The sequence below is a fragment of the Camelus dromedarius genome, chromosome 24, assembly GCF_036321535.1.
Source record: "Camelus dromedarius isolate mCamDro1 chromosome 24, mCamDro1.pat, whole genome shotgun sequence".
Classification (NCBI taxonomy): domain Eukaryota; kingdom Metazoa; phylum Chordata; class Mammalia; order Artiodactyla; family Camelidae; genus Camelus; species Camelus dromedarius.
Genome location: NC_087459.1, coordinates 13117986 through 13130519, shown reverse-complemented (window position 1 = coordinate 13130519; position 12534 = coordinate 13117986). Strand labels below are relative to the sequence as shown.

The following is a 12534-nucleotide window of genomic DNA, read 5'->3' as shown; positions in this document are numbered from 1 at the left end:
GTGACCCCTCTACTCTCCCCTGCAGGCAGACTTTGCCGTAGAGGCTCTGGCCAAGGCCACTTATGAGCGCCTTTTCCGCTGGATACTCACCCGTGTGAACAAAGCCCTAGACAAGACCCACCGGCAAGGGGCTTCGTTCCTGGGGATCCTGGACATTGCTGGATTTGAGATCTTTGAGGTACAGCTTGGTGGGAACACGACAGACATGGTCTTATTTCTCTGGGATGAAGTTTCCACTTGGGGAAATCATTATTTTGGAGAAAAGCAGGCAGCTACTATAGGGTGGGAGGCTGTCTAGTTAAGGTGAAATCCTTGAGGGTGTAAGAGGCAGAAATCTAACAGGGAATGCACTGGTTTGTGAAACTGAGAAGGCCAGAGGTACAGCTGGATCCAACAGGCAGGACCTGATCTCCTGCTATCTCCCTCTCTCTACCTTGGCTCTGTCTTAAGCAGGGTCTCCCCTCTTTGGCAAGATGGCTGCCATTGCTCCAGGTGGCCTCTCAGCAACCCAGGCAGTTCCAACCAGTTCCAACTCTTTCCAACTGTCCCACCCAACATCTTTCAACTGAGTCTTATTGATTCTTCTCTGAGCTGGGCCACATGGTCACCTCAGAGCCAAGCACTGTTTTAGGGTCTTTCAGTACTTCCTGGAGTGTAAACATGGCTACTGTATCCCACTCCCCCGGGTTGGAGGGGAGTTCTCAGTGAAAGGGAAGACATTGAAATTGACAGATATTCCAAAACATATCTACTCTGGAATTACTCCCTCTCTGAGCCTCAATTTCTACATCTGCTAAATGGGAGTGATGAAATACTTTATACGGTTATTCTATCCATAAATCTGTGCAGATGAAGATAAGCATCCTTAAAACCATGTGTGTAGGGGGCCACATGACCTGAGAATAAGTAACTTTTGCCAGCCCTCGTGAACTTGGGACAGCCTTCGTTGGGGCCTGAGTCCTCTCTGGGTACTGAAATGGCAGGACAGGCTCGTGCATGGGGCTGTCTCCGGCATGGAGCTCCCCTCGGGGCCCCAAGTCCTCTGACTTCACACTGTGATGCTCACGGGGCCTCCCCCGGTGTCGTGTGCTCAGGTGAACTCGTTCGAGCAGCTGTGCATCAACTACACCAACGAGAAGCTGCAGCAGCTCTTCAACCACACCATGTTCATCCTGGAGCAGGAGGAGTACCAGCGCGAGGGCATCGAGTGGAACTTCATTGACTTCGGGCTGGACCTGCAGCCCTGCATCGAGCTCATTGAGCGGCCGGTGAGGCCCTACACCACACTCGCATGCGTGTGTGGCCTCTTCCAGCCAGCACGCGGACCCCGGGCTCTCTCCGTGTATGCATGGCTTCCCCCATCACCGAGTCCTGCAAGGCTGTAACCTGAATCTTTGTGAACTTAATCACACTGTCCCTTAACCCACATTTTCACAGCAAAGGCATTTCTTGCTTATTCCCCCTCTCCCCTCCTTGCCCTGCCCTTTCCCTTTTCCTCTCTCTCAGTCATTCACTCGCAAAGGCAGAGATCTTTGTTTTATTCACGGACCTAGCCCAAACTCCTAGAACCACGAACCGAGTAGGCACACAGTAAATAATTGTGGATGACCATTTACTGAGCACCTACTATGTGCCCTGCCCTCTCATCTGGCTCAGTGAATGAGCTGGATGTGGTCCCTGCCATCCTGGAGGACCAGACAATGAAAACAAACAAACAAACGAGGCAACTAAAACCCCTATGAGGCCAACTGGGAGAATGGTTTAGGGATGGCTGCTTTGAACAGAATAATCGGAAAGGTTCCTCTGATCTGAGTCCAGAAAGTGAAGACCATTCCAGCAGAGCAAATGGCACGTGCAGATTTGGTGGTTCTCCTAACCCCTTAGTTTAGACTGTCTCAGCCACGGGGAAGCACTTTACAAAAAGGAACCCTGGGGTGAATTTCCGTGCAAAGGATCCCATTGCTTTGCCAGAAGTGTGAAATCTTTGTGATGTTGTATGTGTATCGCCCACTAGGGGGCAGCAGCAAGCGTGTTCTGATTTTGGTGCTGGCCCTTCCATCCCTAGTGCTGGTCCACTGGACACAAAATATTTTGAGAATAGATTGCGGGGTGGGGGAGTGGAGGGCATAAGTCCATCTTTATATGTAGGCAGATACGGTAATGGAGCCTATGCATGTGTTTGGGTGGCCAGCTCTTCCTGGCAAGCCTGAAGTTTGGGCATCATTGCCATGATCTGCCCTGCTTTCTTCCACAGAACAACCCTCCAGGCGTGCTGGCCCTGCTGGACGAAGAGTGCTGGTTCCCCAAAGCCACAGACAAGTCCTTTGTGGAGAAGCTGTGCTCGGAGCAGGGCAACCACCCCAAGTTCCAGAAGCCCAAGCAGCTCAAGGACAAAACTGAGTTCTCCATTATCCACTATGCTGGGAAGGTACCAGCCAAATGTCCCAGGGGCTTCTCTGTCGCAGGGGACCCAGGCAGGATGCTCAGAGTAGGAGCACCTTGGGAGTGGCAGAACCCAAAGACAACTGGTATAAATCAAATCCCAGCCAAGTCTTACATATGATTTGTCTAAGCATCAGTAAGGGACAGGATTTAGGTATAAACATATAATAGAGAAGCTAATATATATAATACATGTATATTAGAGATATATAATATATAATAGAGAGGCTAGTATATATATATAAATACGTTTATATTAGAAATGTAATATAATAAGCTAATATATATGTTTACATTAAATACATACATGAGATATATAATGTATAATGTAACGGTATGTATTATATATGTAATAGCCTCTCTAATATATTCCAGCCATGGTGGCCAGGCAGTTCTTTCTTGTATAGACTCTAAATCCTTCCTACTACAAGTTAAACCCAGCAGGAAGGGCCAATTGGAATGGGATGATCAATAAACCCACTTTGGGATCCAACAAGAATCTTTTATCCTGGCCTTGGGTTTGCCATTGCCAGCCTGGGCCACCCATGGAAATCTACAATGTCATCTTCATCATCATCATTTTCACCGTCATTTTCATCATCATCATGTCCTAGCTCTTCATGTACAGGACCTTCCCCTATGGCTCCTGGATAATGTAGAAAAGACATAGCTTACTCTGCTTTGCAGAATCTTAGACTCCCCGGTATCTCCACTGGATCATGGGAGCAGGCAATGCCCTAAACCAGGTGTTGGCAAACTACAGCCCAGGTGCCAAACCTGGCCCACAGCCTGTTTTTGTAAATAAAGTTTTATTGGCACACACACAGCCCCACGCATTTGCTTGCATAATATCTATGGCTGGTTTTTCACTCTAACGGTGGAGGTGAGTAGTTGTGGCAGAATCTGTGTGGCCTGCAAAGCTGAAAATATTTATTATCTGGGCCTTTTGCCAGAAAAATATTCCAGCTCCTACCCAGTATTCAAGGGAGTATAAGTCCCCTCAAGCACATAGCAGTAACCTTTTCCCTCCAGTTTACAAGTGTTTCTTTTTTTCTCCACTCCTTAGATCAGGCCTGGCCATCAACATAACAACCCTCATTCCATGATAACCCTCCAGAGCTATTTTATCAGTTCCTTCCATTTCATAGTCACAATAGTAAAATTAAAAAGAGGTCCCCAAATTTAATTTAAAAGCCAGATTGTTGTCAAGCCTTCGCTGGATGAGAGGAGAACTTTGGGTGCCAGGGGAGGGCATTGGCTACCAGCAAAGCTCTGTGCCTTTTGGAACGTGCAGGCATTGTGCCGGGCTCCGGAGAAAGGAGGCCACCAAAGGAGGCTTACTAGGAGAAGGCAAGGATAGAGAGGAGGCCTTCCCAGCAATGGTCACCATTGGCTGATGCCCTGCTGTGCGCAGGGCCTGTAGAAGTCTTGATCTGTTGATCTCCTCATTGGTGTTTGTGGGTTTCCATCATGGCAGCTATACTATTTCCTCTCTGACCTCAGAAGATCCGGAGGGAAACGGGAGGACTGGGCCCCTGCCCTCCCTTAGTTCATAACTGAAGCAGGAGCACCTGACCGGTGGGATGGTCCTTGGCAGGTGGACTACAATGCGAGCGCCTGGCTGACCAAGAACATGGACCCGCTGAATGACAACGTGACTTCCCTCCTCAACGCCTCCTCGGACAAGTTTATGGCTGACCTGTGGAAGGACGGTAAGGCCCTGCCCCCTGGAGCAGGAGGACCGGACCGAACACCCGGAGTCCTCTGGCCCCATCCAGCTGATCCCATACCTGCTCCCAGGATGGGTGGGGAGAGGGCAGTGTTGGCAGGTGCTGGACACACTCAACCACTTCCTGAGCCCTCCAGCCCCACACCTGGACCCCAGGGAATAGGTCCTGAGTCAGGGCTCAGGCAGTGATGGAGGACATGTCACATCATAGGAGGCATGTTGAGTCAGGGCGCCCCCTTCTGGAGTCAGAAAGCAATAACTGCATTCTCATCTCTGCCACATACCAGCCGTGTGATCTTGGACAAGTCACTTGACTTCCTTAAGCTTCTCTGTTCTCATTGGTAAAACCAGGAAAAAAAAAAAAAACCCCACCACCCCCAGGATTATTGTGAGGGTGAAATTAGATCAGTGGGGCCAGGCTTGAGCATGGACCAGGATCCCCTGGAGGGCTTGTTAGTAAATTCAGGTGATCCCCGGGCCCCATCACCAGAAGCTCTGATTCAGCAGGTCAGGACGGGGCCTGATAATCTGTATTTCTCACCAGTTTCCGGTGGTGCTGATGCTGCTGGTCTGGGGACCACACTTTGTTTCCCTTTGAGAATCAGAGACTAAATAATCCAGGCGAAGTGCTTGGCACCTGCCGGGCCCACAGTAAGGACTTAGTGCGCATCGGCTGCCGTGAGGACTGTCACGGGTGGTGGGCCCTGCTGCCTTGTTCCTGGACCTCAGTGCTCACAGCAGATTTCACTCTTGACACAGAGCCTCAGGCTTGCAGGACTGGCTGCCCTTGCTTTAGGCCTGGGGGTCAGTTCTGCCAGTGTTTACTGACTGCCAGTCACGTTCCAGGCCCTGGGATGGGGGGGGCAGGGGGTCTGTGTTTTGTTCACATCTGTATGCCCAAGGCCTGGCACACAGTAGGCTCTCAATAAATATTTGGTGGTGAATGAAAGACTGAAGGCAGGCGGGGAGTGCTTTACACACCTTACTCGCCTATTCCTGCCCTAGGAGGTAGATGCCGTTATCACCTCCATGTCGTAGATGGAGAAACAGAGGCGCAAAGTGGCGCCAGGGCCATTGGCAAGAGCAGGATTCACTCCCTGGTCTCTGTGACAACGTCAGGGGGCAGTTGTTCTTTCTGTCACTCGGGAGCTGGACCTCCCAAATAGATAATACTTGGAAAGCATCCCCGCTACGCCTCCCTTTACTGATTACTGGAGGGAAGGTGTTGGCTGGCAGAGGAAAGAACTGGGGACCATGCCCACGAGAGGAAGCAAGCGATCTGCGGTCTGGTCCCCTGGCCTATCATGGGAGTGCAGAGCCCCTGGGTGGGCCAGAGGCTGACGCCACCCTTCACGTGCCCACAGTGGACCGCATCGTGGGGCTGGACCAGATGGCCAAGATGACGGAGAGCTCGCTGCCCAGCTCCTCCAAGACCAAGAAGGGCATGTTCCGCACGGTGGGGCAGCTGTACAAAGAGCAGCTGGGGAAGCTGATGACCACGCTGCGCAACACCACCCCCAACTTCGTGCGCTGCATCATCCCCAACCACGAGAAGAGGGTGAGGCTGCCCGCCTGGCCCCTCAGGTGGTCAGAACGTCCCCCCGGGGCCTCAGCAGGGTCTGCGGGGAAAGGAAGGCTGGCTTGGGCAGAGGGGCAGGAGGAAAGCCCGCCCTCACCCCGAGGGCTCCATCTGACATGGGTGTGAATTGTCCATTTCCCATCCTGGAGGCAAGGGAGAATGCATCCAGAGTCTTGGAGCCCTGGAGCGGCTGCACAGGGTATCACTCATCTATTCATTATTCCAGCTGATATTTACCGAGCTCCACCTGTGCCAGGGGCATGGCATACAGTGCTGGATAAACTGTAGTCCTTGCCTGCAGGTTTCTTACAGTCTAGGGCAAGAATGCTTAGCCGGGGGCAGTCTTCTGTCCTCCCTCCCACTGAAGGGGAAACCTGGCCATGTCTGGAGATGTTTTTAACTGGGAAGGGCTATTACTAGTACCCAGTGCATAGAAGCCAGGGATGCTGCTAAACATCCTACAGGGCACAGGGTGGCCCCCACAGCAGAGAATTATCCAGCCCAAGAGGTCAGTAGTGCTGAGGTTGTGGGAGATCCATTGGGAGAAGCAGACACATGAGCTGAGAACCGTGATGTAATGCGGTAAATTACAAGAACACAAGACTGAGGGCTCCCAGGGCTCAGAGATGGCTTCTTAGAGAATGTGAACTTGGTGAAGCAGAGGGCAGGGTGGGGAGGGCGTCCTAGGCTGAAGGTCCAGTATAAGCAAAAGCATGGAGGTGAGAAATGAAGGGTCTGGGCAAAGAACCGCTAGTTAGGTGGTTCCATGCTGATGTGTGAGGCAGGGATTGGGGAGAGAGGAGGCTGAGTTGGCAGGCAGGGGCTAGATCATGGAGTTCTCCTTGGGTTGACCAGAGCTTGACCTCCCTTCTGTAGGATGCCACTGGGGGATTTTAAAAGGGATATGTCATGATCAGATCTACATTTTAGAAATTGAGGGGGTGGGGGAGGGGCAGGGTGGGGTGGGAAGGCAGTTGGAGGCTGTTGTGGTTGTCTGGGCAGAAGATGGTGATGAGTGGGTGGCAGTGAGGATGGTGGTGGAGAGAAGTGAGTGGATTGGGAGACATTTAGGAGGTAAGAGCCATAGAGCGGGTGATGGACAGGGAGTGAGGGAGAGAGGGAGGGAGGTGATCAGGAGGAAGCCCCAGGTGATGTTAGGGCCACCAAGTACGAGAGATGGCATCTGAACCCTCTCATCTGTTGCTCCCCTGTGACCTGGCAAGGTGGGCCATCCAGGCCTGAGATTCGGGGCTTACTGCTCCCCAAGACTCCAGCTGCCCACCCAATGTCTTTTCCACCTTTGCAGTCTGGCAAGCTAGATGCCTTTCTGGTGCTGGAGCAGCTGCGGTGCAACGGGGTCTTGGAAGGCATCCGAATCTGCCGGCAGGGCTTCCCCAACAGGATTGTCTTCCAGGAGTTCCGCCAACGGTGAGCGCACTGGGGCCCAGGCACAGGAGGGATGGGGTGGGGCCAGGGGTGAGCAGGCTGGGCGGAGGGACAGATGGACGACAGAGATGATCTCAATCGGTGACTTCTGCCCTGTGTCTCAAGCTACGAGATCCTGGCTGCCAACGCCATCCCCAAAGGCTTCATGGACGGGAAGCAGGCCTGCATCCTGATGGTGAGCCCAGCCCAGCCCCTCCCAGCCTCTGGCGGCACTGCCAGCAGCTGCTCTGGGTGGGACTCTCCTTAACCCCCAGCCAAATGGCTTAACCAAGATGGAACCTCTTATCCTCTTTCCTTCTGCAGATCAAAGCCCTAGAACTCGACCCCAACTTGTACAGGATTGGGCAGAGCAAAATCTTCTTCCGAACCGGGGTCCTGGCCCACCTGGAAGAGGAACGAGACTTAAAGATCACCGATGTCATCATGGCTTTCCAGGCGATGTGTCGTGGCTACCTGGCCAGAAAGTAAACACCCAAACCTTTGCCTCCCCACGAACACAGACCAGAAACACACAATTTCAGGGAGCTTTCTGGCCGCATGTTCTGACTCCCTGATTCTAAGAGGCATCACTGTGATTGAATGGCAGCCTTTTCTTGAGGGGGAAGAGATGCTACCACTTTAAATACATGCACTAGTTATAAGGGCAGGACAGGAAGGAGTTAAGGCCATGGGCTCTGGAAATTTAGACCTAGGTTCTTGTCCTGGTTCCTCTATTTATTTGCTGAAGAACCTCGGGCAAGCTACTCTACCTCTCTGAGCCTTCGGAAAATGAGCATAATCCTTTCTGCCTCATAAAGTTGTATGAGGGGGTCAGTGAAATCCTACGTGGAAAGGGTTGACAACAGTGCCTGGTTATCCCGTCAGAAGTGTGAGGATATGATAACGTATCTGAAGAAAGAATATTTGGCCGTATCTATATCCCCACATCCAAGTGGGATTCATGAGGCAAGGTCTTGGAAGACTTGGTGCCTCCTCTGCTTTGGGAAGTCTGGGGGCTGGGTGAGGGCTAGGGTCCCTCGGTGAAGGTCACACCCCAGTCAGGACTGTGGGGGCTGGTGGAGTAGCTCTCTGTCCAGGGCATGTGTTATCAGGAGGTATGGACCACAAGCCCATCTGCAAAGCCCTGACTGTGTCAAGCTGATTCTTTGCCAAGTAGACCCCAAATGGTCAAGGCCAGAGCTGAAGAGCTCTTAGTCCAGGGGTAGACCTGGCCTGTAAAGTTCTCATTGCCACTCCTCCCACTTCCATACTTAACTAGGGCAATTTTATTCTTCAGGTTTACTCAACGTCCAAGGTGGTAGCCACACAGAGGCAAAAGGGTGGGGCTCACTGTTCTGTGGTTTTTCAACCCCAATAGCCCTTAAACGGGAAGGGTGCTGGTCCTGTGTCAGGTTTGGGAGTTTAAAATCCACCTGAGGAAAGGCTTGGTTGTCAGGCACCCAGCCTTGGGGAAGATGTGGCTCAGCTGGTGGTGTGTAGGGTGCCTCTAAGGAAGGGGGTAGCATAGATTGATTTCCGGACCACAGATCTGAATCCAGGGCATTTGTCCACTGAGAAAGGCTCTGGCCTGCAGATGATATCCTGGTACTGATGCTCAGAGCTTCCCGAAGAATCTGAGCTGGAGAAGCTGGAGAGAATGGGGGAGGTCCTTGCGCTAGTCGCAAAATCACCAGCCAAACAGACGCATACCGCTTTCAGCAGCTGCTGGACGGGGTGCTGTGAGAGCACAGTGAGCTCTGTGTGGCCGACCAGGACCAGGTCTTCTCACAGCTCCCTCTTTCCTCTCCCCAGGGCCTTTGCCAAGAGGCAGCAGCAGCTGACGGCCATGAAGGTGATTCAGAGGAACTGTGCTGCCTACCTCAAGCTGCGGAACTGGCAGTGGTGGCGGCTCTTCACCAAAGTGAGTGCCTTTACCCCCCATCCCGTCTTGGGTCTTCCCTGGTACGCTGCAGATGTGGGCCTGGAGATGGTTGACAGCAGGTGTGCAACTGAGGATTCAAACCAGACCTCGCCTGCTGGCCATTTTCCAGGCCCGAGAAGGGCGCCCCCCTCTTTGGGATATGGATGACAGCCATGACCTTAACACGGATCCAGAGCCTTCCCATCTCTACCAGGACCCCTCCTGTTGCCCATTCACACCCTACCCACTTCCTTCCATAGCCCCTGGCAAGCACTCATCTTCTCCATTTCTATAATTTTTGTCATCTCAAGAATGTTATATACATGGGGTCACCCAGTATGTTACGTTTTGAGATGGGCTCTGTCCCCAAAGCATCCTTCTCTGGATATCCCTCCATCCAGCTTGTTGTGTGTACCCCTTGTTCATTTCTCTAGGTGTAACTTGTTCTTGCAGCGTTGCTGGCTGCCCTGAGCCAGCTGCACAAAGATGTGCTCTGTTGGGATAGACACCACCTCCTCTTAGGTGCCCCGCAGTGTGTACACCGGCACAACTTTACATTTTTATTGAGCAACTCTTTACTGAGTGCCCACTGTGCACCAGGCGCATTTGTGGTGCTGGGGATACCCTGGCCTCCTGAATATTCTAGCTGAGGGGGGGATCAGATAATAGGTGATCACAGGAACCGGTACCTCATGGCAGACGAGGGTAAGTGCAGGAAGGAAGGCACAGTGTGTTTGCCAGGGGTTCCCTAGTGCCAGGCGGGGCTTGAACACGAAGAGTTAGGAGTCAGCCGGGTGAAGAGCAGGGAGGGGAAGCTGCTTTTTGGAAATGTGCATCTCCACCGACCCAACTTCTGGAAAGCTCTCCTAAGAAAACCATCAGAAATCTTTAAAAATCAAGAAGTAAGGGCATTCTCTGTGCCTTATTTACAACAGTAAAATTTCAACACACAGCCCTGGCGGACTGATGAAGGATGGCTCATCTGCCAATGGGATACTTTTCAAGTGTTAAAAATGATGGTTAGCTAAAGATCAAGTTGTAAAAACGACGGAACACCATGGGTGTGATGATTATCTTACTGTTTTTGGTAATAACAGCAGCACGAAACACCGGGCAGCATGATCTCAGGTATATTTTTTTAAGGTGTAGGAAAAAAGGCTAGAAGGGAATGCTGGCCAATAATGACTTTGGGGAGGTAGGGTGTGGGGGATTTTTTTTTCTTTTCTTTTCTCTTTGGAAGAAACCTATCGGCTTGTCAGCAGTGGTGCTTTCTCAGGACAGGACTAAATTGAGGGAGGGGAGACTTTCTCCTTTCACTTTGCACTTTTCCGTGGTTCTAATTTAGGATTTCTCAACCTCGGTGCTGTGGGTATCTGGAGATGGATAATGCTGTGTTGTGGGGGCTGTCGAGTGCATTCTAAAATTTTAGTAGCATCCCTGGCCTTTATCCACTAGATGCCAGGAACATCCCCCACCCCAGTCATTACAGCTAAAACTGTCCCCAGAAATTGCCAAATGTCCCCTTAGGGGCTGCGGGGTTGGGTAAAATTGTCCCTGGCTGAGAATCACTGATGTCATTTATGACAAGAGTATATCCCTTGTGCCATGAAAACAAGTGATGGGCTGATCCCGTGTGTGCAGGTGAAGCCCCTGCTGCAGGTGACAAGGCAGGAGGAGGAGATGCAGGCCAAGGAGGATGAGCTGCAGAAGACCAAGGAGCGGCAGCTGAAGGCAGAGAGCGAGCTCAAGGAGCTGGAGCAGAAACACTCACAGGTAGCAGGCCGGGGGCATGGCTGGGGCTGTGGAGGCCTGGACGCCTGCTCCTGTGGGGCTCACTGGCCGTCTCCCCACCCTCGATGTGCAGCTGGCCGAGGAGAAGAACCTGCTGCAGGAGCAGCTGCAGGCAGAGACGGAGCTGTACGCGGAGGCCGAGGAGATGCGGGTCCGGCTGGCGGCCAAGAAGCAGGAGCTGGAGGAGATCCTGCATGAGATGGAGGCCCGCCTGGAGGAGGAGGAAGACCGGGGCCAGCAGCTGCAGGCAGAAAGGAAGAAGATGGCCCAGCAGATGCTGGTAAGGCATTGCAGAGGCTGCCCTTGGTGGAGACCAAATCATTTGGCCCTCACAGCTGGCCTGTGAGGTGCATCTGATGATATGTGTTCCCACCAGACAGAGAAAGAGACTAAGGCTTGGAGAGGAATGGCCATCTGCCCACTCTATTCTCCTGCCCTGCCTTTCATGTGCAAATACCTTTTCTCACAATAGCAACCCTGTGTGAGGCGTAATTGAGTTAGTAAGCCATTGTTGCAGAACAGAGCACCCCAGGACTTAGCAGCTTGGAATAATAAACATTTATCTCACACAGTTATGCATTTGAGAGTGGCTTAGCTGGGTGGTTCTGGCTTAGAGCCTCTCAGAATGTCACAGTCAGAATGTCGGCTGGGGCTGCAGTTATCTGAAGGCTTGACTGGGGCTGGAGCACCCATGTCCCAGTGGCTCACTCACATGGCTGTTGGCAGGAGGCCTCCTCAGTTCCTCACTCTGTGGGCTTCTCCATGGGGCTGCTTGAGTGCCCTCACAGCATGGTGGCTGGCTTCCCCTGGATGGAGTGAATCAAGAGAGAGAACAGGGGAGAACGCCCAATGCCTTTTACAGCCTGATGTCTGACTTACACTCCATCACTTCCTCTTGATTTTATTTGTTAGGAGCAAGACACTAAGTCTGGCTGACACTCAAAGGGAGAAGAATTAGGCTCCACCTCTTGCAGGGACGAATATCAAAGAACTTGTGGACATATTTTAAAACCACCATGGTATCTACTGTCCCCATTTAACAGATAAGGAGACTGAGGTTCCCTGAAGCAAAGTGGCTCACTCAAACCTTTTATTTCCAATGAAAGGAGATTGCAGAGCCCTGGGGGACATCAGGTCCTGCCTCTGGATCAGTTGGTCCCCAGAGCTCCAGGAGAGTGACTTTGTTTTAAGGAAGGCTGTGATTCTTTTCCTTCCTCCCACAAAAGGACCTGGAAGAACAGCTGGAGGAAGAGGAAGCTGCAAGGCAAAAGCTACAACTTGAGAAGGTCACGGCTGAGGCCAAGATCAAGAAACTGGAGGATGATATCCTGGTCATGGACGATCAGAACAATAAACTGTCAAAAGTGAGCGGGGGTTGAACACCTTTGTTAAAATGGCAGGCTCATCAGGGCTGAGGACTCCAGATACTTTCCCTTTTTTTAGCCAGATACAAGGTACCGAAGGCTGAGCAAATGGTTACCTCTGGCATTAATGTGGTGGCCTCGTGACTGCTGTCTGGATGCAGGTGTGCCGTGGAGAGGGTCCCTGGTGGTCCCACCAGCACCAGGGCTGCCACAGAGCAAATCTCATAAACACCATGACCAATGGAACCCCCAAGTTGTGCAAAGGCAGGCAGGCTAGGTGCCT

General features: G+C 52.0%; 1 protein-coding gene across 4 annotated transcripts in view; it reads left to right on the top strand.

Annotated features, from left to right (window-relative positions):
• MYH11 (myosin heavy chain 11) overlaps window positions 1-12534 on the top strand; it is a 106704-nt gene that overhangs the window by 71385 nt on the left and 22785 nt on the right. For all 4 annotated transcript variants that reach the window (XM_010982607.3, XM_031433154.2, XM_031433158.2 and 1 more), the window contains 12 exons: window positions 26-178; window positions 1095-1268; window positions 2255-2428; window positions 4040-4154; window positions 5536-5729; window positions 7057-7178; window positions 7302-7371; window positions 7500-7660; window positions 8988-9096; window positions 10738-10869; window positions 10961-11167; window positions 12114-12251. In XM_010982607.3, coding sequence (XP_010980909.2) covers window positions 26-178; window positions 1095-1268; window positions 2255-2428; window positions 4040-4154; window positions 5536-5729; window positions 7057-7178; window positions 7302-7371; window positions 7500-7660; window positions 8988-9096; window positions 10738-10869; window positions 10961-11167; window positions 12114-12251 — 1749 coding nt within the window. The remainder of the gene's footprint in view (window positions 1-25; window positions 179-1094; window positions 1269-2254; window positions 2429-4039; window positions 4155-5535; window positions 5730-7056; window positions 7179-7301; window positions 7372-7499; window positions 7661-8987; window positions 9097-10737; window positions 10870-10960; window positions 11168-12113; window positions 12252-12534) is intronic.